Genomic DNA, 26,494 nt, shown 5'->3' on the forward strand with positions numbered 1-26,494 from the left:
TGAAGGACCATCATGTTTCATGGTTCTATCTTCCTTCTTAACTGTTATGCTCATAGCAAAGTATTTGCTAATTGCAACCTTTATAGATCACTTAGGTGAACCTGAAAATTAAAGAAAGATTAGACCCCCTTAATTTGGGGATAAGCATTTGGTATGACCATCATGTGGTCATCTATTAAATGCTAAAATTCTTTCCTATCTTTGTACAGCTAATTCTCTTTGCTGTAATCCTTATTTTTACTCTTATCCAGAGTTATCATTTATTTACAAATTGGCATACTTTTCAAATGACATGTTATTTCACTAAATATGATGATCCTCAGTGCAAAATAATCCCCAAGTCCCACCACATAGAGATAACCACTTGGAACATCTTGTTGAAGATTTTTCCAAACACTTCTCTTACATATACAGACTCCTAAATTCTATAATTTGCATGCAGGAGCTTATGCTGTGTATAATTTCCCAGGACTCATTCTTCACTTTGCAATATGTTATGGGCAGACTTTCTTCTAAACTCATTTCCCTTCCACACATTCATCTATAATATCTGCCTTATGCTCTCTTATTATAATTACTGTGGGTACTTAGCCGTCCCCTTGTCTATTGTTTATTATCTTCAGACTCCGCTAACTCAGATGTTAAGGCTTTGCTGTCACATCCATAGGATTTTTGGTATCTATCCATTGACTTGGAGCTCCTCAGAGGAGCATTGGGTAGTAGAGAGAGCATGAAGCTGACATGTGGGGAGAATAAGGCCCTGTTCCAAGCTCTGTCACTTAGCAACTATGTGACCTTAAAATCACTTTACCTTTCTGAACCTCAGTTTGCTGATCTGTAAAATTATATAGGGATGCCTGATGCTTGAGGTCAATGCTACCAAATACTGTTCTGTCAAACTAGATCTCTCATCACCTCTTAAATGCTCATGTCAGCTTTATTCCTTAGTCCTCTTCAGTGTCCATTGCAAGGTCGATACAAAGTTGTGAATGATGGACTGATGCAGCCACTGAATCCATCATCTCAGCCTTCCCCCAGGACTGCCCAACTCTGAGGTTTCATATTGGCTTGATTTTAACCCAGCGAACCTCAGGCCTTTTAACCTGCCTGCGGTCTCACTTTAGAAGGTGCAGTTATATCTACATTTTAAAATGTCTTAAGTGTGTGAGTGTGAAAGATAGGGAGAGAGCTGTATATGGGTATGTGAATATACATACATATAGTCTACCTATATATCTATGTAGATATGTATATTATTTTTAGATTAGTACAATTGAAATCTCGGAAGGAATTACTATTATTTGCCCTGAAATGAGATTTTTAGATAACAGAATGAGATTAATTTTTTTTTTCACTCCCTCTCCCAGAGTTGCAGTGAGACTAAACGGGTATGAGTTCATGGGTCTCTGTGTCTTTGCGGTGGGTCGAGAGCAGTGTCCTGAGGTCTCAAGCGGCTCCTTCCTTCCAGCCATTGTTTTCTTTCCTTCCCTCCCTCCTTCCCATCCTTCAATCCTTCCATTTTCCTTCCTTCCTTCCCTTTCTTCTCTTATTTGCCTTCCTTTTCTTCCCCTACAGAAGTGAAGAGTAATGATATTCTCTCTAGTTTGGTCAGTGGTGACTTTTATCACTGTTTCATATAAAAACGAGCAGCAATCGTCTTTGCTCAACTGCTGAAATCTAAATATGAGGTGGTCTCTGAGGACAAGCCAGGACCTGTAGATCCACAGTGGAGGTGACAAAAACTAAGTTATTTCACTCAACTTGTGCCTGGGATGAAACTTCTTTGAAAATGTCATTTAAGAAAACATCCAAGAAATCTAGTTACCAACTTTCTGAGGGTGAACAGGAAGCTTCAGGAAGTTTGGTGCTGTCCCTTTGTTGAATGTGTGTCCTGAACCAACTTGGGTTAAATGCCTTCCAGATGAATCCCATACTTCATTCTCTGCCTAATGAAGCAATGAAAGTACTCTATACCTATTGACTTTTTATTTGGGGAAGCTCAGAGGTACCTTCACAGGCAGTGCTTACTGTAACTTGCTCTAAGTGACAGGTGTTTTCAGAGATGATTCAATCGAGGAGAGCTATTTCAATTGTAGTTCTGTGCTTTCTGGATTCTTATTCTGTCCTTTTTATTGTTTTTTTTTTTCTCTTTTCTGAGGGTCAGGCCACCACTGACCAGGTTTGACTACTGTGGACCTATTTACCTTTCATTTTTCATAGTAACACCCTGCTTCTATTTCCAATTAGCCACATCTAATCTGTTATGTAACAAAACACATTTTCCTTAACATTTTAATAAATTAATATCAAATATTATATAAAGTGGTCTCCAAAAGGCTTTTTTTTCTGCTGGTTTTTATGTTATTAGCTAAGTTGCAGGAATGTTAGGTTTCTAGAGAGGCATTCTCAAGGTAATCACTTGTTTACTGGTAAACGACTTGCAATTCTCGGTTGAAAGTGAATTTTTTCTTCTAAGCCAGAAGAGACGACCTTGTCCCTAGTCCCTCCAGGTGCATGACTCCCAGTTCTACTCTCTCATTTGTATCTGACCACTTGGTTCTTGTTTTGCAGTCCCCAGTCTGTCCCAGATCGCCTGAGGATCCGGGTGAACAAAATCAGTTTACAAGACTATGAAGGATTCCACTACGACAAAGAGAAACTTCGGGAAGCTTGTAAGTTGCTGGTGCTTGTAGGTTTCCTAAGATCAGCTTGTCTTCAGCTTCTTGACCCTCTTTGGTTTGATGGGCAGAGTCACTAGACCATGGCTAGGGAAGTACAGTAACATGCAAACTCCAAATGATGATCTGTGGGCTGGAGAGAACAGAATTGGGAAGGGAAAGCATTAGAGTCCAATCACTCAGCTCCAGGAGCAAGGTCAGGAGCTCCCAACTCTTTCACCATTGTAAGTCCCAGCATTGCCTGCAGTGAGGGAAGCAGAAAGCAGGTGAGACCAAGGCAGAGGAACACCTGCAAACCCTCGAGGCAACACGGTTCTCTCTCTGGAGCCTGCATTATCAAATACATCCCTCATTCTTACACAAGGGTGGCAAAGTTAGCCATGAAGGCACATCCATCATTTTTAGTTACCATGCCCTGGTGTGATGTCAAAGAACAGCTCACAAGATGCAGAATGCTGGGTCGATAGAGTAACTCATGGAGGATAAGGTGCCATGGTTTCTGACGTCTCAAATTGAGTCAACATATGAATTCCCCATGTATATCTTTTCTGTATACTTCATTGAACACATAGCTCATTGTCAATTTCCCTCATCAATCAATATTTATAGGACACTTTTTATATTCTGGTCACTATCTTAAAATTGTAAAATTCTGAACTCCTTCTTAATTGTGGAGGCCAATAGTCAAGCATAGTAAGATCAAGGATGGTAATGAAGACCAGTGTCTAGGTGAACAGACAAGGATGCCGCCAAAAAGAAAGGAGTTTTATGGAGCGAGGATTGTGGCTCAGTGGTAGAGCACTTGCCTGGCATGCATGAGGCACTGGGTTCCCCAACACCACATAAAAATGAAAACAAATAAAATAAAGGTATTGTGTCCATCAACAACTAAAAAAAAATTTTTTTAAAGGAATTTTATAGAGAATTAAAGGTTATTAACCAAATCCCAATTGGTGTCCCAATGTGGACTGACCAGAAGTGTAGAAGAGGAACTAGTTAAAATGGGAAGGAGTGGAGTAGGAGAAGCATTCCTGGGTTAGTGACTTCCATGTTCTGATTTCTGGCTCTGATCTTGAGAGAGTGGTAGTGGATGGAAATCCTGAGATCCAAGGACAGTCTCAGGTGGATGCAAGCTCTTCTACAATCCAGGGTTGGCAGTGAGCAAGGACCCTTTCCCCTGGTGGCCTCGTTATAGAATCTGCTTGAGAGTTCTCCGGTGAAATCTCTACTTTCTCAATTCTCTCTACTGCTTCAGCTTCCTCAACCCTTTTGGGTGTTTTCCTGAAACATCCGGACCTTTATTTTCTTCTCAGCTCTCACTTCTACCATTCTCTCCCACTGCTTTGGTAAGAAAGTGGGAGCTGAAGTAGGGATAATTTTCTGCAACTCTACATTTCTTCCTTTTGTTAACATCATCTTACATTTTTTAATGTAAAGAGGTTATAAATAACAGACCTGCACCAGAATCCAATGGAATCCATATATATTTGCAGTGGGAGGTATAGCTACAATGTAAATTAAATTGATTTTTAGAAGCTTCTAGTTATAAAGAACACTGTTTTATGCTCTTTCTTATTCCAAACTTCTAAATGAATAGTTTGCAATTTTTGAAAATAATAAAAAATAATGGATCTCTAGTAATATTTTGCAGCTTACAGTCAGTTCTCAGTTGGGAGTACGGATACACTTGAATATTTTGGGCTAAAATGAAATTTGAAGCTTATCTATGGTTTCAGGGATCTGTCCTATCTTTCCTGTGGCGTTATCTGTCCACTGTTGCCAGAGGCAATTGTGATTTGAGTTTTTTCCAGGAAGATGACATTTCCTGGCAAGAGCTTTACTCATCATATGTTATCAAACTTCTATGTGAGAAAACTTCTTAAATTGGAAGAAGGAACTTGGCATTAATATAGGTCAATGAAATCAGCAGAGTCTTTGGAACCCAAAAGGGCAAGTAAACTCCCGAAGTGGGCACTAAAGGAATTATTCTAAAGATCTGAGTTTTAAGAAACAGAGGGAGTGAGTCCTCTTCGTTCTTTCATTTATTCAGGCACACACAGAGGTGATTACCATCACCATTTACTAGATTCTTGCTAGGGTGTCTGAAGGGCTGTTCATGTCATTCATATTTCAAGTTGAGATGTTTCCTGGGATGTTTATGATCTAAGCCTTGCTTTTGTCTGCAGTGCAGAGTGATAAAACAAAATGGCAGCCCCTTTAGTTGCTCTGCTTATTTTAGCATAGAGAAAGATGACTAGACCATTTCAAATACTTCGCATTCTCCTACCATTTAGCTCCATCTCACCTGAGGACATTCCCCCTAAACTAGCAGCATGGACAGGTTGTGTCCTTCACAGTTTCTCCCTCAGCTCTTGTTTATAAAGTTTAGACTTACTTAAAACACCTGGAGTCTCCCTCATTGGTTATAAAGCTTCAGGTTGATGGTTATGATTTGTAAGAGGGGAGAGTCTATTCAACTGAAGAGGTAGAAGGTATAGAGAAAGTGGCCATGTTAAATTGATTAAATTGATTTTTAAGCTTCTAGTTATAAAGAACACTGTTTTATGCTCTTTCTTATTCCAAAATTCTAAATGAATAGTTTGAAATTTTTGAAAATAATAAAAAATAATGGATCTCTAGTAATATTTTGCAACTTACATTGAATGATAGACATATATATTTGCAATGGGAGGTATTAAAATCTTAAGCAAATCTATAATAATGACAGCAGAAAATCACTACTGTCATCTGAATGAAGTACATAAATGTATCATTAATAAAGCATGTAACCATACAGTCTATGCAAAAAATAATCAGTTTTTGAAAATCCATTTTATTTCTGTCTTCAAAAGAGATTAATTGGCATGACATATATTTTTATATCTAGAATAATTTGACACTGGCCAAAATTTAACACTATCCTGTGAAACTGATTAAACTTTACTTTTGGCATTTACTGTACATTTTTGAATTGCTATGGTAGTTCACAAGAGTTTAGAGCCTAAAACACAAATAGGTAAGATCAATTTGGGGCCAACAGAAAACAGATATAGTGTATAAAGATAAGAGGGGCTAACATTTGATAATTGTGTATCAAATATAATTTTTCAGCAATGCTTTTCTCAAGATAATGGATATTATCTGGATGCACACAGTATATAATGTATACTTTCTCCGTTTATTGGTTGAAACTAATGATATTAGGATTGTGCTCTAATTAGGTACCGCAATTTAGGCATTTTCACTAATGGAATTTCCTTGATAAGTGATTTAGTAGAAAAGTCATAAATGTTTGTGTTTGAATCTCAGTTGCAACCTTGTCAAAATACTTTAATTTCTCTGATGATCAAATCTCTCATCTTTAAAATGAGAATATAATTGCAATCCCATAGAGTGCTGAGGCTGAAATATAATCTTGTATATGAAACTCCTGGTGCTTAGTCTGGCACATTACCATGTTTTCCAAAAGTGGCAGCTATGATTTTTATGGTTGCAGTTGTTAAAGAACTCTACTGTTACACCGCCTATCAGTCTTCAGGTCCATAATGAGAGGGTCAGTGTAGGGACTTGTTATGGTTTATATATGTCACCCCAAAAGATCATGTGTTATTTATTATGCATAACTGTTCAAAGGTGAAATCATTAAATTATGAGAACTATAAACTAAACAATGGATTATTCCATTTGTTGTATTAATAATTTTAATGGACTTTGGGTGGTAACTGTAGATAGGTGGGGCATAGCTGGAGGAAGTAGGTAATTGCGGGTGTGTCCTTGGTTATTGTGTTTTCTTCCTGACTCCTCTTGCTTGCTCTCTCTCTCTCTCTCTCTCTCTGTGTGTGTGTGTGTGTGTGTGTGTGTGTGTGTGTTTTCTGGGTGCTGTGAGCTGATAGATTTGCTCTACCTTTCCTCCACCATACCCTTCCACTGTGATATTCTGTCTTACTTTGGGTCAAAGCAATGGAGTTAGCTAACCATGGAATGAATCTCAGAAACTATGAGCTGAAAATACACTTTCCCTCCTCTAAGTTGTTTTTGACAGGTATTTTGATCAGTGACAAAAAGCTGACTAACACAGGACTAACCTCCTTCAAACTAGAGCAACACCCTCCAACTCCCTTTCTTGCTTTCAAAAACAGAATTGAAAACAGTAATAAATATACTTTTCCTTGGTATCAGCAGCAGATTGGTTCCAGGACTCCCTGTGGATACCGAAATCTATGGATATACAAGCCCCTTAAATATAAAGTATTATTTGCTTATAACCTATGCATATCCTCCCATACACTTTTAATCATCTCTAGATTACTTATGACACCTGAAGTAACATAAAAGCTATGTACATAATTATTATACTACATTGTTCAGAGAATAATCACAAGACAAACATCTTACCTTTCTGGGGGTAGGAGTTAAATAGTCAGTTATGACCCAACTACTGTGGATTGAAAATAACTGAAATATTGAATTCACAGATAGGAAACTCTTGTATGTATGACAAATTGTAACTTAGAAAGGTTCGGGGAAGAAAATGTATATAATCATTCAATGTGCTTTTATTGTTAGTATAAACATCTGCTATGATGACAAGACACTTAAAAGCATGGTGTATGGAAACTCTAAGTCCATGTTTGATATGCCCAGACCTCTGCAAATTTTCATTCCTTAAGTCTATTCCTGGATTTGGTCCTAGATACCACATTACATTGAGTTGGCATTTCTTCCCTGTCTCCTCTGGTCTATGACAGTTTCTCAGTCTTTTCTCTTTTTTTTTTTTTTTTTGATTCCCCACCAATTACCTTGATGGTCTTAAGGAGTATTAAACAGGTATCTGGTAGAAAATCCTCAAATCTGGCTATGTCTGTTGTCTTACTCATAATTAGAGTGGGGTTATGCTTTCTTGGAGAGAAAACTGAAGAGGCAGAGTACCCTTCTTGACCCATTCTATTAGGACTCACTTGATGCCTCATAATGTCTCTGGGATGTTGACCTGATTGACTAAGGTGGTATTTCCAAGATTTCTCTACTGCAGAATCACTACTTTTATCTCTTCCTTTCTCTATCCTTTGGTGGTAGTGGATGGACCACTGGAGGTTTCATTGCTTCCCATTTCCATATTTGACTTCAACTGAATTTAAAAAAAAAAAAAATATGTGAAATTGGTGGAACCATTCGATCATCATGCATTCATACTTTGCAGCAGCTTCATATCTGCATCAGTTACATACAGATACCATGGGGGATGCTGGGAACTGAAAAATGAAACCAGAGCATCTCACAGTGCAATATAATTTATTCAGAGCACATATATTGTGTTCTTAGTGTGAACAAACAGTGGTTGAAAAACAAAGCAAAACATAATTAGTCTCCATTTGCTGGAGCTTTTTTCCCATTTACCTTTTTTCCTAGCAAATATTATTTAAATAGCAAAAGTAAAAGATAAAATACATACATGCAAGAATGAGCAAATCCAGTCTAACCACTAATTAGCTGTGTGACCTTGAGCCATGTAGTTATCTTCTTCAGACTTCAGTTTTCTTATCTGCTAAATGCAGTGGTTGAATTAAATATTTTTAAAGAACATATTATAATAAATGTTTTGCCCTGTAGAAATTAGGTAGGATTTAAACCTTTTCCTCTGACTTGTTCCCGCAGTGAAGTTTTCGAAGCTCCAGTATGGTGCACAATGAGTGTAAGCATTAGAGAATTGTGCAAATGCTTTTTGTTTCAAGAATTTGCTAAAAATGCTAATTATTTTTCTCTCTATTGCTTCATCTAAAATGGAATATTTCCCCCCAACCCCCATTTAACAAGTTGACAACAGGGCTGTTGAGCAGAGACATGGGCCTCCATCTCATGAAGTGGGTGATAGGCATTCCATTTGGAAGTCCATCTGGGAAGTTCATGACATCAGTTTGTCCTCTGCAGGTCATGGTCCATCCTTTCCCAAGTGTGTTGATATTTACTTTTATTTTCACAAACTGACTCCGTGATTTGTTTCTTTTACTGTCCTTCCTTTTCTTTTGTTTGTATCTCTATTATTCTATTTAAAAATATAATATTAGTTAAAATTCTAGTCAATACATATTACACTATGTTGTAAACTAGGACATATCTTTAATACACATATCATGTAATTTAATTCTCTTTTATCCTTGTATGATAGGCAGTATTGTTATCCCCAGTTCACTTATAAAGCAGGTGAGGCACAGAAACATAAGAAAATTATAGAAGGGGTTGGCATTCTGAATACTTAATCACTGTTTCCTCCAAGTAGTGCTTCTGATTTTCTTATGTAAAGTATATTTAAGAGTATAAGTAAAAGTGCATATGTCAATCATTCATAATGCCATTTCAAATGCTTTTTACATTTTTATTTAATTTTTACTTGGTGCACTATAGTTATATATAATAGTGGAATTCATTGTGATGTATTTGTATATACACATATAATTTGGTTAATTTAATTCCCCAGTACCTCTCACCTTTTTATATTTAAACTGACTTTTAATTCATCATTCTCTGACTTACGGGAAAATTTTCTGGTTTTGGGTCTCCTTTCAATCTCAGAGGAATCACCCAGTCATAAATTTAACAAATGTTTATTGACCATATTTCTAGTACTGTTTCTTTACTGAGAAGTGATCACCCTCATAGAGTTGATATTTCAGTGGGGCGAGAGACAAATTAATACATAATAGAATATAGTAGAGCGTGCCTTCGTGACAGGAGAGTGACAGAGGATCCTGACACTCGAAAGGTGATCAAGGAGAGACATCTGAGGAGGTGACATTTAAGCAGAGATTTGAATGCAAAGAGCATCTGTGACCACAAAGGAGGTCCTTGAGGATGAACTTGGTTACTTGTGGAAAGGAGAAGGAAAAGGTTTGTGTCTGTAGGAAAGGGCCAATTCACAGAGACGGCTTGTTGGCCCTAAGGAGTGTGATGAGAATGTGTCAGAACTGTTTGAGAACTGGAACAGGCCTGGATTTTTTTTTTCTGACTGCTGATTGGAGAACTGACTGTGTCAGATTGTAAGAGTGTAAACAAGTCGACAGACAGAAGGTCCCATTCCAGGTGAGAGGTGACAGAGTGAGAAAGTTAAACTAGTAGAGTTGGAGAGAAGCTGTTGGTATCTGGATACATTTTGGAGGCAGTACTGGTAGGAGGAGGTTATGGGTTAACTGTACTGAATGCAGATGGATTCAAGATTGCCTCTGGGGTTTTGACCTGTTCAGCTTGGTAAGTAGAGGTAGGAGAATTGGAGAGAATTCGGCAAAGAAGACCAATAAGAAGCATCCAGTGAGCCAGAAAGACAGCACGGGAGCTTATTCACTGGAAGCCAAGAGGAGAAAAACATTTCATAAAAGGAAGAACAAAACTGTCAAATATTCCAGAGAGTAGGATGCATGTTAAGATTGGTAATTGGATTTGGTAGAGAGTGTTTTTTATTAACCTCACAAGAGGTTGGGGATTGAAAAAAGTGAAGGTAAATAGTGTGTCCATGTGCAAATGAGTGCAAAGGAAGTAACTCAGCACAGACTGCTCATTTGAGCTGTTTACAAAATGGGAAAGAAAGATGGCATGGTAGCTGGAAAAGAATATAGAATCAAAGGAGGACTCTTTTTGTTTTTTTCCTGGCTTGTAAGATATTTTAGCAGGTGAGTTTGCTAATGGGACTGTTGTAGGAGAGATGAGGCCAGACACTGAGGAATTAGCAGGAAGCAGGCTTATTTAGGTTGCAGCAGTCCAGAGAGGCTAACACCTAAAAATCTCTAGACTTTGAATCTGGAAATTCTTTTAGATTTATACTCAGTGGGATGGTTCCATGGCAGTGGGTGGGAACAGTTACTCTTTGTCCCATATTCTTAGACAGAGGTTTCACACATTTTGTCTACAAACCTGGCATTGACAAGAAAGAGAGGCTACAAACCACAATGCTCTCTGCAGAAATTTCTGCTGATATCCTGGTGACACCCTTTGTAAGTCTTTCAACAAGAAAAGAAGCTTGATTATGGCAAGGGTCCTTTGGGTGGGGGTATCTGGTCTGCTTTAGGATCAATCTACTAGAGAGGCAGAGCTTGATTCAGAAGAGGACAGCTTCTGGGGCGGTGCCTTTGTGCAGGTGGTGAGATGGGGTCTGGTGTGCAGAGGAGGGGTATGCAGAGGGAGGGGCCAGGTCCTGTTGTACAGAGAGGGAAAACAGAGTAGTGGAGATGCACACAAGTAGATTGATGGATTTGGAATTAGGGAGAAGCAAAATCCCTGGGGATGACTTTAATCTCCTTAGTAAAATAAGAAATGGGCTTATTAGGTGAAAACAGGGAAAAGAGGGTGCCATTGTTCAGGGAGAGACAAGAAAGTTGGAAATTTTCCATTTGAAATGAGAAGCAAAGAGGGGCCCAGGTAGAATTGCTGGGTAGCACTTTAGAAATGGATCACTGAATTTACTGGCTTTTCATAAGTACCTGGAGCCTGACCTGTCACTTCCTGGGGTCTTGGATTCTGATGACTATACTCTCTGTCTTTCTGATTTCAAAGGACTCTGATGCCAGAGGAATATCAGGCTGAAATATGTTCTTATTATTAATAAAAATTCCTTTGTTACATATGGTCAAAAGCCTTGCTTTGTCTCTAAGGAAATAAGGTATGCTTCCAGAGCTGTTCTGTATTAGAAATTCATAATGTTAGGTCTCAGGCAAGGCAATGAGCCCGAAGTGCTGATAATGATATTTGATCCTTCCTTCATTGTTAAACCTTACTCTTAGGTAATGAGAGTGATCAATTTCAGGTGAATCCCTAAGTCCTTACCCAAACCAGAATTTTTTCTTTTAGCTGATTTATCTTCTGTAACATATCCACAAAATAAAGGCCCATTATTATTGCTTAATACCAACCTAGTCCATGTAGATGTTGTCTTACCAGCTTGACGACCCCAGGATTTGAGCTCACGTGGTCCTTATCCTCTCTTTGAAGGCTTTCTCCTAAGATCCTGTATAAAATCATCATTTTTTCATTGGTCATGTTACTAAGTGAGTGACAGTGTCAGTCATGAGAGAGTCATGACCATCATATTTAATGATAAAGAATAAACACCACTTCCATATTTGTTCAGTGCTTCATGGTTTATGAAGGACTGCTCTATACACTGACCCCATATGTTTGCAAAAGGACACCAGAACCATTGTCTTATCATGGTCACATTACCAGGACAGTATTTTCATAAGAAACTGTATCTTTTCTCTTAATCCGGTATGCTTCCTACTGCACACCCTATTGTTTGTTAACACATAGCTGTGCAACAAATAGAAATGTGTCATTTGGAAGAATTGGGGGCCATTGTTCTTGAAGTAGGTTGGGTTCAATGGGAAACAGACTCTGAGACTGAATTTTGTGGATCAGGAGATAAGTGGGGATTTCCTAAGAGGGAACCAGGGTTCTGTAGGGAAGGAACTTAGGACTGGGTAGAGGGGCAAGTTGAGCTTTGACACAGCTGCGATAGAGGATTCCTACAAGGGCTTTGGATCTGGGACAGCCACTTAGAGTTGTCCAAGAGAGACAAGGGTTATTGGATACAGGTGGGGCTCCCCCTAGGGAGGGAACAGCAGCAGGGAGCCATTCCTTTGTGGCTCTGCATGCATCTTGGTGAGGCCCTTGAGCTCTGGATGCAGTCCCAGCTGTCATTCATCGTCTGATATTTGAACTAATACCAGCATTTTGAACTAAGACACATATAACAGTCCTTTGTTCATCTCTTTGTTGAACAATGTTTATTTCAAGTAGGTGTATCAACTAGTATTCTCGGTCCTGGTGTCCAGCTTAAAAAAAGCTCTAGCCTCCCAATTTCTCTCCTTATATCTTCTGACCTGATCTTTATACTATTTAGAAAATTTAAATATATGTTAATTACTTCCTTCAGAAGTATGCACAAAGGGAATGGATACCTAAAACAGGAATACTGACCTTTGCTTACTTGTGCCTTCTGGCATTGAAATACTGGCACATCTAGTGATCTTTATTTGGGTTCTGAGTAATTAAAAGTGGAAACCAAAATGCAAAAAAAGGCTAAATTTCAGATGATTTCTAGGGGAATACTGTAGTCAGGAGAGGGAACATCAGAGATTGGTTCTCAACAAGATGGATATTCTACATTCGTACAATTTATGGCTAATGATACTGAACTGAATAGGACCCAGGGTAGAAATGGCAACAGTCTGAAAACAATCTCTTTGCATATTGATTCAGAACTAGGATATGATATGACACTTACATGCATAAGAGCCGCAGGCCTTTCAGAGGAAAGCACTGTTAGTACCTACTGGGTCTCCTGTATCCCTGGACCACTGCCACTTTCCCAGAGTCACCTAGCAACAGAATGAGAGAGGACCTTTAGGTTGTCAGCTGCTAGGGATGGGTTTGCCCTATTGCTCATCTGCTTATGGAAGCTGCCTGGCTATAATTTGTTTACTCTTTTTGCTTCCAAAAAGAGACTTTGGGCTCCTTCGGATAATTTTAGGAAATCTTTCTGGCATTAATTCTTCACATGTATCTAATCAACTAGAAATGTGAGGCTGCATGACAGCGCCAGCATTCGTTTAGGGGTGACCTTGCCTATCACCATATGGGGTAACAGGATAATGTTGAAACTGTAGAAGATATTTGGACCAGTGTGTCTCTAATCATCATTTCATATACTTAAGTCTTAGATATGGTTAGTTTGGGGCATTTCTGATTTCATCTTGATTTTTGCATTGATTTGGCTGGACTAGCTATGAAGCCAACATTCCACTCTCATGGTCAAGTTTTTGCTATCTCCCACCTGAATACTTGAGGTCTGTCTATATGACTCTGTAACGGTGTTTCCCTGTAGGGAAAAATTCTGCAAATACTAATTTCCTGATGGAAACTTACATTGCTTTGCCATGCCCATTGTCAAGTCCATTTTAGGGCCTTACAGACAAGAAGCTTCTATTACATTTTTTGCTGGGTATAAACTCCAAGGAATTATGTAAGTCATTTTGTTGTCCTAGAGAATCACTGCATGTGACATCAGGCAACTTCATTGAAATGGAATTCTGTCCATCAAAAGTAGACATTTACAGTGAACTTTTATATGAAGTTAGAAAATGATGACATTTCATAATATGTTTGACCCTTGTTTCATACTGTGTATTAGAAGACAGAGGCATTTGGGGCTTCTGCCCATACTTTCTTCTGGGTCACTGGTAATATATGAACCAGAGTCATCAGAATAAGAAAAATAAAACAAACGCAGACGTAGTGTCCACGGTTAGATGGCATTCTCCATATGGCTCCTTTTGTCTGTGTCCAGAAGTCTAGGCTCCAACTCCACCATTTTTTTGCTGGTTTTTTCTTGCTTGCGTCTGCTTCCCCATTCATCATGCATTCTGTGCAGACACTTTGAAAAGAAAAAAGAGAAGGATCTGTCACTGACAGACTCCTGAGGGGTTGCAGTCTGGGCTTTGGCTGGACGTCTGGGAGGTACAGCGTTCCTGTTCCTCCTTCCTCTGCTCTTGGTTCTCCAGCCACCGCCATATTCTTCCCCCAATTCTGTCTGCAATACAGTCCAACTCAGGAGTCCTTTTCTGTCTTTGTAGGTGTTACAAAAGTGCATAAGTGGTCCTTCCACTCCATCATTACAATGTCCATTACAGTGTCCTTAATTTTATATTATTTTCACAGTCCATTTCTCTCTGCTTCCTTCTCTGCTCTCTCATACTCCCTCCAGCTCAGCAGGCCACAAGTCCATCACAGGGACATGCAAGGGGCCACACAAGCGTCTGTGATCATCCTTGCTCCTTTATTGTCTGGCCAATCATTGGATCATGAAAAAGTTGATTGCTTAACTTAACATCCCTCTCATATGTTTCTCTTCTGACCTTTTCTGCTATCCCTTTATCCCACACTTCGCTGTTGCTGACTTCACACACTGTGGTAGCTTCCTGATTCATCCTCTGGCCATTCACCTTGTCTCCCATTGATATATCTCCCATATCGCTGCCAAAGATATTTCTGCAGTTTTATTGAAGAAAAGGGTGGGAGATTTTGTAAGCACTGGGGTGAGCTGCTGGAAAAATACTGCAGGACGTTGGAGGTGAGGGGCTGTTCAGTGTAATTACGACGTCTGTGTTGCTGCTCGCCTCTTATTACCAGCAATTAGTCAGGCTCCTGCTTTCCATGGAGACCTGGAGACAGCAGCTCAATGTTTCATTATGTTTACTTTTCAAAAAGATGATTCCTTGGGAAGTTTGAAATGTGTTTCGTTTCATAAGTATTCATGATTGTTCAGATCTTTCACCCATTTTTAATTGCAGGGTTATAAAACTGGCAAGAGGCAGGGAAATGATCTACATCTCAAAAGGATGTAAAGATAATTGACGTTTGGAAGTTTGCTAAGGCAAATATTCTTAGAAACAAGGGGTCAGGGGCCTCTGGTCAGAACCCAGTCTGAAGTTTAGCTGAGGGGAACATTAAGGATGTCCTGGTTGGTGAAAATCTGAAATCTTCACCTTCAATTGAAGCCCATTAGCATTTCCCCTTCCTTTTGAGAATAACGTCTCCACTTCGTAGTACGTGAAAGTCATGGCTCTGACCCGTCCTCACTGTACTTTGCTGTGTACCTGCCTGTTTCCCTAATCCCTAAACATTTATTTCTTCTCATACTTTTGTTTCTTACAGTCCAAGAACGGGTGAAGAAGACAGACAATGTCCTTTGTGTGAAAAACTCTTGTTCCTCTTTCAAACTATACTACTTTTGTCACTTTAGAGTCAACTCCCATGGGAGTCTTTCTGGTCCTGGGTAATGTGTACCTCTTCTGATCCCAAACATACTTAGTACTTATCTATCTGAATTCCTGTCACAAAGATGTCCTTTGGAGGATGTGTTATGTCCTCCTCTCCTCCTCTAGGCCTGTGAACACCTGGAAGGCAGGTCCTGTGTCTTAGTGTGTCCAGCTCCTGGCACTAGAGTTGGCCCTGGCACCAGTCAATCCTTAAACACCGTTTGCTGAAATGATTAACTGAATGACTGATAGTCCTTAAAAATATTTTGGCACAATAGCTCGTACATGCAATACGTGTTTGCCATACTAAGTGCAAATAGATATTGTAAATTGCTGTTCAAGATTATAACACATAAGCATTTAAGAGGATTTTTAAAAAATGAGTTGTATGTTCCTTCAGTTGGCTTCTTAAGCACTATACTATCGTGATAAAAAGCAGAAAGTGCCGTATTCTGCAACTCAAATTTGTAGAGAACTATCTAGTTTCTGAAAAGCACACCTTAATAAATCTTATTTTCTACTAGAATACTATGAAAACTGTGGTTTCCTTTTATCTTATGGGTGACATTTCTAATTAACTACCGACCCGGCTTGTTTAAGCTCGAGCTAGGAAATCCAAACTCTAGAATCATTTTTAATCACAAGAACCTGAGGTTGTGAAATCTTTGACAGACTCCCGTCACCAGGCATGGCAAGGCAAGGTGTAAAGTTCTCAGGGTGTCTCATTTCCTTTTGTATGCTAATCTGCTTATTAATAGCTTCTTGCTGGTTCCAGGTCAGCAAAAAGTACCTGAGGCCCTCAGGTGGGGAGAATTGGATGGAAATATTGCTAAATGATTCTGCCTTTTATCAATCATCAAATAAAAATTTCATCCCTGATAACTTTGGCTCATTTCATACTAATTTCAAACTACATTTAGGTTGTTAAAAAGATACTAAATACTTAATAAGCTCTATTTTTTTGTCAATAAATCTAAAATTGATCATTAAGGAAATATCAAGGTTTAAAAATTGTATGTCTCTATAGTGCTAAGACAAAATACATTGATTCTAAGATTATTGCCGGTATTTGACAGTTTATATTTCTTGTTCAATGCTCTTTTTGATTTTATGACTTTTTTAATCCCTGTGATTCTATTTATTGTTCTGTTCAGAAAGTCATCTTTCTGAAAAGTATTTTTTTTTTTTTGGCCTTGACAAAATCTCTTCAAGTATACTATTATTTATGGATTTATTTAGAATTTAAAAACTAACCTTTGCAATCTCTTACAGTTTCTGAGAAGCTTTTCTGTAAGGTATCACACCTTCTTTTAATGATCCCATTAAAGATAGTTGTGTTTGTGCTTTGAATAAGTAAATGGCTCTGTTTAGGTGCAATTCTGTTTTAACAGAATTACACTGTAATAGCAAAAGTGTCAGATAATTAAATCCTTTCTTTTTCTAACCTGCTGAGCTCTTGGCCCTTCATTTCCACAGTGATACCTTGCAGAGACTGAATTAACTGCTGTGAGTTTTCTCCCTTTCTACAAATCCCATTATCAGTTTCATAGGGACTTCCTGTCAGAGGCGGCTCTCTCTTCATGCTTTGGCTCTGAAGGCCTTTGCTTGTGTCGAAAAGCTGCCAGCTGTGATTTCCCTCAAGTTCTTGTAGCTTTGGTAGATTCCCTTATTTACTTGCTTTACTTCAGGCTTTAGGCTTTGAGGCTTTGGTGAAACACATTATCTGTTACAGAAGTTTGCACTTAAGGTCTGACAAAATTGCTTTGAAGGTTTGCGAATGGCTAGTATGTGTTGATAATAGAATTAGGAAGAAAAAGGGATGAATGTAATAAGGCTTAGGAGAGTGACCAGAGGATGGATTTTCAGTGGGTATGTGCTTTACAGGTGCTGACTTATCTTTACAGCAACCAGGGAGGTAGGCTTCACCGTCTCTTCTATTCCTTAGACGCTGCATTGCAAAAGAAGAGAGAGCACATTAAGTACATTGAACAATCAAAATGATCAATAGTATCCATAATTATGATATTTTTCTAGATATATAGTTATGTGACAAAAATAAACATTGAAAAGGATGGCATGAGAATACTATTTTATCATAGCAAAACTACCAAAATTGCTAATGTTGAATGCTAGCCAATCAGAAATGACAAATTACTAATGTTTAGTAAGCCCTTGATAAAAAAAAAAAAAATACTTGGGAAACACCTTTGAATACCTTGTTTATCTGATGTCATGAATTTTTCACACCTCAAGGGAAAGCATGGCCCTTGTTTTTGTTTGGTTTATGTCCACCATCAATCAGTGATTCAGTTCAATACTGGAAATTCTAATATATGGATATTATAGCAAAACAAGTCATGTGATATTCCAACACAATTTTGATTAAAGTCTGTTATCGTCTTGTCATCACTACTGTCCCCCAAATGATTACCATCTGCTCACAATTTGCAGTTGTATTTATTTATAAAGTAAGCGATATTCACTTTAATTGTATGACCCCCTAAATTACGGCAAAAATTACATAGCAAGCTTCTTTACAGGATTAATAAGCCTGATTTATGGGCTGTTAGTCTCTCAGAAGCTGGCTACTAGAAAAGAGGGGAGGGGAGCCTTGGGATGAGACCCAACTCTCGCCACGTCCAGCTCACTCATGGCTTCTGCACACCATGCCCTTCTCCTCTGTCCAGGCTCGGCCCTGTTTCCTGCCTGTCCACAGCCTTTCCCTTGGGAAGCTCTGCATGTGGGACTTGTGTGTCCATCCTCTCCTTGGCTAGCTGGTCACTCGTTTTTGCCTTCACTTTTCTGCGCTCAGTGTTGAGAGGTCATGGGGACTCCATCCTCCCATGTGGCCATGCTTGATGGGAGGTAGAAATAGTCAGAACTGAAACTCTTACATGAGAGACACCTGGGGTAGAAGCTAAGTCGTTCCATTTAGTAGTTGTAACATTCAGGGCATGTCGCTGAGTCTTTCTGAGACTTAGTTATAGGAATACCCATGTCCAGCCATCAAGACTGGGGCAAAGATTAAATAACACAATCAAACTGGCATATTTTGACATTACTGTGATTTTATTCTCTTCCCCTTCCTCCTCACCCTTCTTCTTCATAATTCTCTCCTTCTTTGTTCTTCTTTCTTCCTCCTTTTCTTGGTCCTCCTGTTCCTTTCTTTCTTCTTGTCCTTCTTCATATCATAAAATTGGTTTTATCATTTTCTTGTTCATCCACCCCTGACCAAATTCATGTAAATCATATTATATCACGTTATATAATAGAATCCCCTAGAACATGACTCAGGGTGTCTATCTTTGATATAGCATGAATTACGTCATGCTCTCGGAGCTTATATACAGAGAAAGTCTATCTGGTCTGACTGTTTTTTCCAGACCTGCACTATGATTTACTCATGGAAGAAAATAAAGCTCCTGAGCTTCTCCTTTCGGGGCTCATTTTCAGAACCCCCAGGACTGAGCTCAAAGCAGCTTTGCCTTAGGGGAGTGCTCCCAGCTCAGCCCAGTATCTGGGGACTCAGGATGTGTACCTCGGGATTAACCTTAGATCCTCATCCACTGTAGATTCACATTGGTCTCATCTCAATTCAGTAAACTCCTAAGTTTTACAAGAACAAAATTTGATTCAGAGATTCCTAGGAGGGGTAGCTACCTCAGAATCAATCCACAAGGATTTCTTTGTTGTCTTTCTTCAATCAAATAATCATTCACTTGAAGACATTATTTGAATGTCTTTTTATTATACCTCTTGGTCTTTGTAACCTATATTTTAAGTTTTCTTAAAACTTTAGGTACCTTCTACAGCCTTTAAAAAATTTGGTGTTTAGTGTTTTGAGTAAGTCAGCCCCATATAGAGGGTAAATGTGGTTGATCTACTCCCTGGTCCTGCTTAGAGTTTGTAGTGAAATAGATCTTTTAGAAATCATATTTTGACATGTTTTCTTTAGTACGTGTATACTTTAAAACATTTTTCTTGTAGATAAAAGAACACTCTTGTAGATTGGTTGTTCAAAGATTTTTAATTTGCTAAAGATGACTAGTGTTAATTTATGTACTATTTGGCATAGATTTGCATAATAGCCCAAGTTGTCCTAACTTCAAGCATCTAAGGCAAAGTTAATTAGTATGACCTGTTGGCATTTTATTTCAAACATAAAATCCAGAGCACGCACATGTGAAATGTATAATGGATTTCTCATCCCATTAATTTAATCACATTTTGCATTAGGAGACATTTAAACAAACAGAAATAGGGATAGGGGGTTAATGGAGATCAGGGTGAAGACTTAGACAGGAGCCAGGGCAGGACTCTGCTTTTGCTAGAAAAAAGTAATTGGTAGTATAGTTTTCTGAGGGTGAGGATCACAAATTAACTCTCCAGTTTCTTACCTATTTATGTACTAGGATTTGCTGAAGCTTCATCCTTGTCTTAATTGCTCTCTTTCTGGTTTTCAGAAGACTGGTTTCTCTCTGTGTCTTCAAATACATGTATAGAGGTTCACAAGAGATTCAGAATCATTAGGATATAGAGATAAATAGGAGGAGATCTGTTACTGGTCTTGGCTCATGCGATTATGGAGGACAGGTCCCACACATGTCATCTGCAAGCTAGGGAAGAGGAAATTCTCCTGTGGGTTTGCTGCAGTCCAAGTCCAAAGATCCCAAATCCAGGGCATCTGCAGGGATAGCTCCCAGTGTGATACTGTGGGCCTAAGAACAGGGGTGAGAGTGAGGGCTGTCACTGATATAAGTCCTGGAGCCAAAAGCCAGGACACCAAGAGATGTAAAGTATGACAGCAAAAGAAGATGGATATCTCAGCTCAAGAATAGAGAGAATTTGCCCTTCATTTATTCTCTTTCAGAAATACTCTCAAAGACAGAAATAATGTGTACTATCCATGTGGGCATCCCTTCGTCTAATCAAATCAGCACATATAATTAAGCAGCACACTGATAGTAGACTGATAGTAGAATAGTCACACCTAGATTAAGAAATGGAACAATGTCCCCTCCACCTCTCTGCTACCAGGGTAACCACTACACTAATTTCTGTATTTCTCATTCTCTTGATAAACATGTATTTAGCATCAGTGTTTGCACTCCTAAACCAGAAATTGAATAGTTTTGAAACACTGAGAAGCCAACCTAAATGCCCTATGTAAAGAAATGAAGGATCTTTGGGATCCTTCACCTTTAGGATCCTTCACCTTTGGATGAAGGAACCCAAAGACAGCTAAAAAGAATCTCTGATCATTGTCTGGCTTCAGCTTCCCTGAAAGGGCACATGTGCCCACTCTGAGAGAGTTTTGTGGGCAAGGTGACTAGTGAGTCCTGGGAAGCATTTGGCAGGTAGATTCTACATAATCGAGTGGAACTATTGTTAGAGGAAATGTCATTGAATATGTCTGCTTTTCTGTGATCTACCTCTTGCTCTTGACAATAGGTTAAGGAAAAGCATTGCATGTATTTACACACACACACACACACACACACACACACACACACAACTGAAAACTGGTTCAGGTTTTCCTAGGCATTCTGACTTTGGAAAATAGTCATTTAAAGGCTATGAGAATCTTAATGGTGACTGCTTTCTGCACATCTGTATCTGGAATCACAGTGCTCCAATTATTTGGTAACCCAATGTATCTGTCATCTGGATGGGTGGTGGGGATGGAGTCTTGCCCCATCCTGTTTTCCTATTTTAGCTATACTATTTAACTTTATCTCCTGATGTACCTGGTGCTGCCATTTTGTAAGGCTTTTGAGGATTTTGAAGTGTAAATTGTGATTATTCTCCTCCATCTCCACCTGTGGTTTAAGACTGGACTCTGTAGGACTCTGGGTCAGTCACCAATTTTTCTTCTGCTTCATCTGTTTCTATTTTCTCTTTAACATTCCTGTTCATTTTTATTGGTTTATATCCTTTTAAAATTCCTTTATTGTAGATCAGTAGGATTTCTAGTGAGAGGGAAATGTGTGTGTTAAATATGCTCGTACTCTAGAAACTAGGTTGGGTTTTTTGTTTGTTTTGCTTAGTTAGAACCTGTGAATTGCATTTGATCCCTGTTCCATTGTGTAAGCTGAAAACTGGCTGATGCTTATTGGACCCAGAGTCTCCAACACCACACTAAGATGAGTTGTGGAGACCAGGGTGGTAACACCATGATCAGGTCCTAAGCACTCTCACTACTCTTAATTAAAATTGAAGAAAATGGTTCGAAATTTGGCATTTGGTTATCCATACTATGAACTGGAGGTGGTGTTTTTCACAAGTTTCTGCTTTCTCTTTACCATACAATGCTCCAAATGGAAGAGCCAGATTACAATAGTTTTGTGTTACAAAAATACTTTCCCATTGAAGAAAGTAGAAATTACTTTTAAGTAAATATGAATATAATTTATGGATTCACAGGTCCTCATGTCATTATGATATATTAAAATATCGATGCTTGGGTATATCCAATTTATAATAAAACATGCCCAAAAGATAGTGAAGGGAGTGGAGGAGAATTAGTATTAGTGTTTTGGTAATTCTATTTTAAGTGTAGTGTGGAGTCAAGCTTCATAAAATTCTGCCAGATACCTATTCTAAACACCATAGTCTTCAAATCAGGGCTCAGAAGAATTGAGTAACTTGGAAGAACAAAGAGCTAACTTGAGCAATGCATGTTCAAGACCAAAGCAGGGCTGGGGTTTAAATCAAGAAGAGAAGGATGATGAATCCTTTCTACTGCCTGCTGCTGTTCTCTTAGCATAAATTTCCCAGTTGATGGTCATCATTTTAGGAATTTGTGATACAAGTGGCTTTTAAAAAATCCAATTACACATGAGTATCATTTAGTCCAAAACAGTTACTTTTACTTATTAGCTACTTGAGGACTAGACAAAGTAGTTAATTTTATACATATGGTAGAAGTGAATGAATCATCTCTTAAAACTTCTTTCTTGCTATTTCTTTTTGATTCCAGATCTTGAATATCCAGTCTCTAATTGTAGTTAAAATATCTGATGATGAACATTTTTTCATGTATTTGTTGATTAGAGAAATGCAAATCAAAACCACTCTAAGATTTCATCTCACTCCAGTCAGAATGGCAGCTATTATGCATAAAAACAACAATAAGTGTTGGTGAGGATGTGGGGGAAAACTCATACACTGCTGGGGAGACTGCAAATTGGTGCAGCCAATATGGAAAGAAGTATGGAGATTTCTTGGAAAATTGGGAATGGAACCACCATTTGACCCAGCTATTCCTCTCCTCAGTCTATACCCAAAGGACTTAAAAACAGCATACTACAGAGACACAGCCACATCAATATTTATAGATGCACAATTTACAATAGCTAAACTGTGGAACCAACCTAGATGCCCTTCAATAGATGAATGGATAAAAAATGTGGCATATATACACAATGGAATATTACTCATCAATAAAAGAGAATAAAATCATGGCATTTGCGGGTAAATGGATGGAGTTAGAGTAGATAATGCTAAGTGAAGTTAGCCAATCCCAAAAAACCAAATGCCGAATATTTTTGTTGATATAAGGAGGCTGATTTATAGTGGGATAGGGAGTGGGAGCATGGGAGGAATAGACAAACTCTAGATAGAGCATAGGGGTTGGAGGGGAAGGAAGGGGGTATGGGGTAGTTAATGATGGTGGAATATGATAATCATTATTATCCAAAGTATAGGTATGAAGACACAAATTGGTGTCAATATACTATGTATACAACTAGAGATATGAAAAATTGTGCTCTACATATAAGATTTGTAATGCATTCTGCTGTCATATATAAATAAAGAAAGAAAGAAATACAAGATAGATATATCTAAAAACAAACAAACAAAAGTATCTGCCACTGGGTACATTAAATTTATTTGGATGAGATGAATGTAAGTACTAGTAATAGAAGGATATCAGAAGTTTTGATAGGATTATTGCTGCATTTCTAGAAAATGAATTCCCCAATTTAATAGGTAAGTATCAATTAAAATCCATTCTTCTACATTTTTTTCAACTGAAATTAAGAGAAAGTATCATTCAACAAGATTCCAATGTATACTGTCATGTAAGTAAGTTATTGCCATATATATATATATATATATATATATATATATATATATTTCTTTTCCACAACCTTTGGTTTGCCAGTTAAGCCAAAATTCTAGCTTTTCAATATTATTCTGTAAGTATTATAAATCCTTATTTTACTTTAACCTTAGTGGATCACCTTATTTCATTCTACTTAGTAGTATAACTGGGCTTGATGAATCAGTAGTTTTAAGGGATCCCTTATTGGATTTACATTCCATTGTCTTTCAAGATGCATGGTTCATCCTAAAACTTTTTGAGGCTTCTGTTTATCTTCAAAAAAAGGGAAATATATTCTTCCAGATTATTATTCCCTCAAATGCATGGCGCCTTGAGGATTCCATACCTTCTGCTTAATAACTCTCTTGCTTGGCTTCTTGAAGAGTAGGCAAAAGCAAGCTCCTGCCCGATGCACATCCTCTACTTCTGTTTCTAGGAGAAGTGCCCTTCCCTGAAAAATCAGCTTGCTCTGCAAAGACCCACTTTCTCTTTCACCTTTGGGCAGGCCCTAAGTCTGTCTTCCTTCTTCTTTTAACAAGCATTTATTGAATATCTGCCATTTCTCTACTAGGCAATGAAGAATCGAAGGCAAATAGGCTTTATCCTTGATGTGAGAGAATCCATACTCACAGGCTTCCATAGGTCAACAAGGTGGTATCTGCCACTTTTTTAAAGATTTATGTATGCAGGACTTCAGGAATTTAAAGGAGCGGGGTGGTGTAATTGATTTGGTTTCCTTGGTGGAAACTAATCTATAGGTATGTTGAGCATGAAACTGTTTCTTTTTCTCTAGAACACCCCTGCTTCACTAGCCGAAAGAGTAAATGGGGCTCCCTATCCTTCAGTGAGCTCCAAATCTGTGCCTAGTGAGAATTAGTCCCTCTGCTCTATAGTTTTCAAGTGATTAAGTTCATACATTTAATATGACCTATGTTGCATTTGTTACTATTTGATTAAGTGTATGGCCTCTTTACTATTTCAGGATTTCCTCAAGCTGTTTTCATGCACTTTTATCTTATTCTGTGCATTTTAAAAACCTTAGCCTTTTGTATTTTCAAACCCATTTATTGATGATGAGGATTTTAAAATAAATTCAATCCATGAAAGGTTTTTAAAAATTCTTAGTGAATACTACTCTTATATCATCTGGTTGCTAGTGTCAAATTGGATAATTCAATATTTTGAATTTTTTGTTATATCATGGATTTTAATAGTGTAACTGCACTTTTGAAATTAAATTTCATTTAATTTTACTGGGAATTGAATTTAGAGGTGTTTAGCCACTGTGCCACATTCCTAGCCTTTTTTATTTTTTATTTTGTGATAGGGTTTTGCTAAGTTGTTTAGGGCCTGCTAAGTTGCTGAAGCTGGCCTTGAACTTGCTATCTTTCTGTTTCAACCTCCAGAGTCAGTGGGATGATAGACTTGTGCCACCATGCCTGGCATAACTGCATTATTAAAGTAAGAAATAAACACATGGTTTTTAGCTGTAGGAAGGAGACCAGCTTTCAGTATTTCAGGAATGTTAGGTTTATATCTGAAGTAGAAATTTCTATCCATGGAAGCCACTGTGTGTTGTTTGCCAATACCTAAATAGGGTATGTTAAAAGATGCATAATTTGGCTTCTCCTTATTGTTCCCTGAGGTCCAGCTATTACCTCACTTACCCTAAGCCTCTTTTAAACTTGGTTGGGTTTTAAGCCGAGTACCTTCTAAAAGCTTTCTTCTTCTTTTCCTTTTCTTCCTCCTCTTACTCCTTCTTTTTTATATCTTTATTTCTGTTGTTGGCCACCAGGTAACAGCAATACCTTGAATGGCTTAAGGCTCATAGTTAGAAAACTGTTGTAAACCAACAAAAACTTTAAACCATGTGCATTCAGGAGAGGAAAGGGTAAGTGTCCAGAATCGTGAATTCCTCTGAGGGCTGTGTCCTCAGGCTGCCTATTGCAAATGTAGGCATATATTATCAGCTATCTGTGAGCAGCCTCCGTGTTCTGCCAGTCCATCCATTGATACTGTGATGTTACACTTCAAACCAGAGCCACTGAGATAAAGTGAGATGAATGCCAGATGAAGGCAAGGGACAACATGGATCATTCAAGGACAGTGTATGACAATTGCAGGCAAAAAGAGTCCAAAATCAAAAGAGAGGTATAGGGACAGGGTGATTATTTCTCTGTATGGAAATATCCAAAAATCCCATAATATTTATGAGATTATTTTTTAACCATGAGAAACACATGTGTGCCAATCTAGAAAAATCAAATATGTTATTTTAGATTTTTCTTTTTCCTTCACTCTCAGCCATTCCTCTGGGTATTCTAGTTGTGCGTGGAGACTGTGATCTGGAGACTTGCCGTATGTACATAGACCGCCTACAGGAGGTGAGTTTATTTAGCCAATTATTTATTCTCCTTAGCTTTCCATTTTCATAACTGATTACCAGTGCTTCTTAAGTGGCACATTTGGGGAGGAATTGGGAATGTGGTAGACTTGTCCCTTAAGTCTATACTAAGTGTCTTCCTCCCACCCCATGGCTGTCTCCCTCCTCTGGTGGTTAAAATGGGAAAGGATTGGTCAGGTGCCTCAGGGTCCTATTTCTCTAGTACATTCCACAGCTTGTGGCTTAGAACTTCTTCTTCTTGCCAAGCTACATACCTGTATTTTTTAGCTTTAAAGGATTTCAGATGGCACTGATAAGTAATAAAAAAAAACAGATTTGGGGTTATTTAATGTTTTGTATCTAATATAGACTTTTGTCAGGGACTGTGATTTAAAAAATAAAACTTCTGCAGGAAAGAAAAACGTTGTATAATTCATGAAGCTTTGTCAAAGCACAAAGGAATAATCTATGTATTATTATAATTTTTCTCCCTCAATCTGGTCTTGCCTTGGAGAAACAGAAA

General features: G+C 38.3%; 1 protein-coding gene across 2 annotated transcripts in view; it reads left to right on the forward strand.

The window, feature by feature from the left end:
• The window catches only part of Dgki (diacylglycerol kinase iota), a 404,075-nt gene that overhangs the window by 296,861 nt on the left and 80,720 nt on the right, over positions 1–26,494 (forward strand). For both annotated transcript variants that reach the window (XM_076860225.2, XM_076860226.2), the window contains 2 exons: positions 2,572–2,672; positions 25,893–25,972. In XM_076860225.2, the coding sequence (XP_076716340.2) occupies positions 2,572–2,672; positions 25,893–25,972 (181 nt within the window). The remainder of the gene's footprint in view (positions 1–2,571; positions 2,673–25,892; positions 25,973–26,494) is intronic.

This window comes from Callospermophilus lateralis, chromosome 1 (genome assembly GCF_048772815.1).
Source record: "Callospermophilus lateralis isolate mCalLat2 chromosome 1, mCalLat2.hap1, whole genome shotgun sequence".
Taxonomy (NCBI): domain Eukaryota; kingdom Metazoa; phylum Chordata; class Mammalia; order Rodentia; family Sciuridae; genus Callospermophilus; species Callospermophilus lateralis.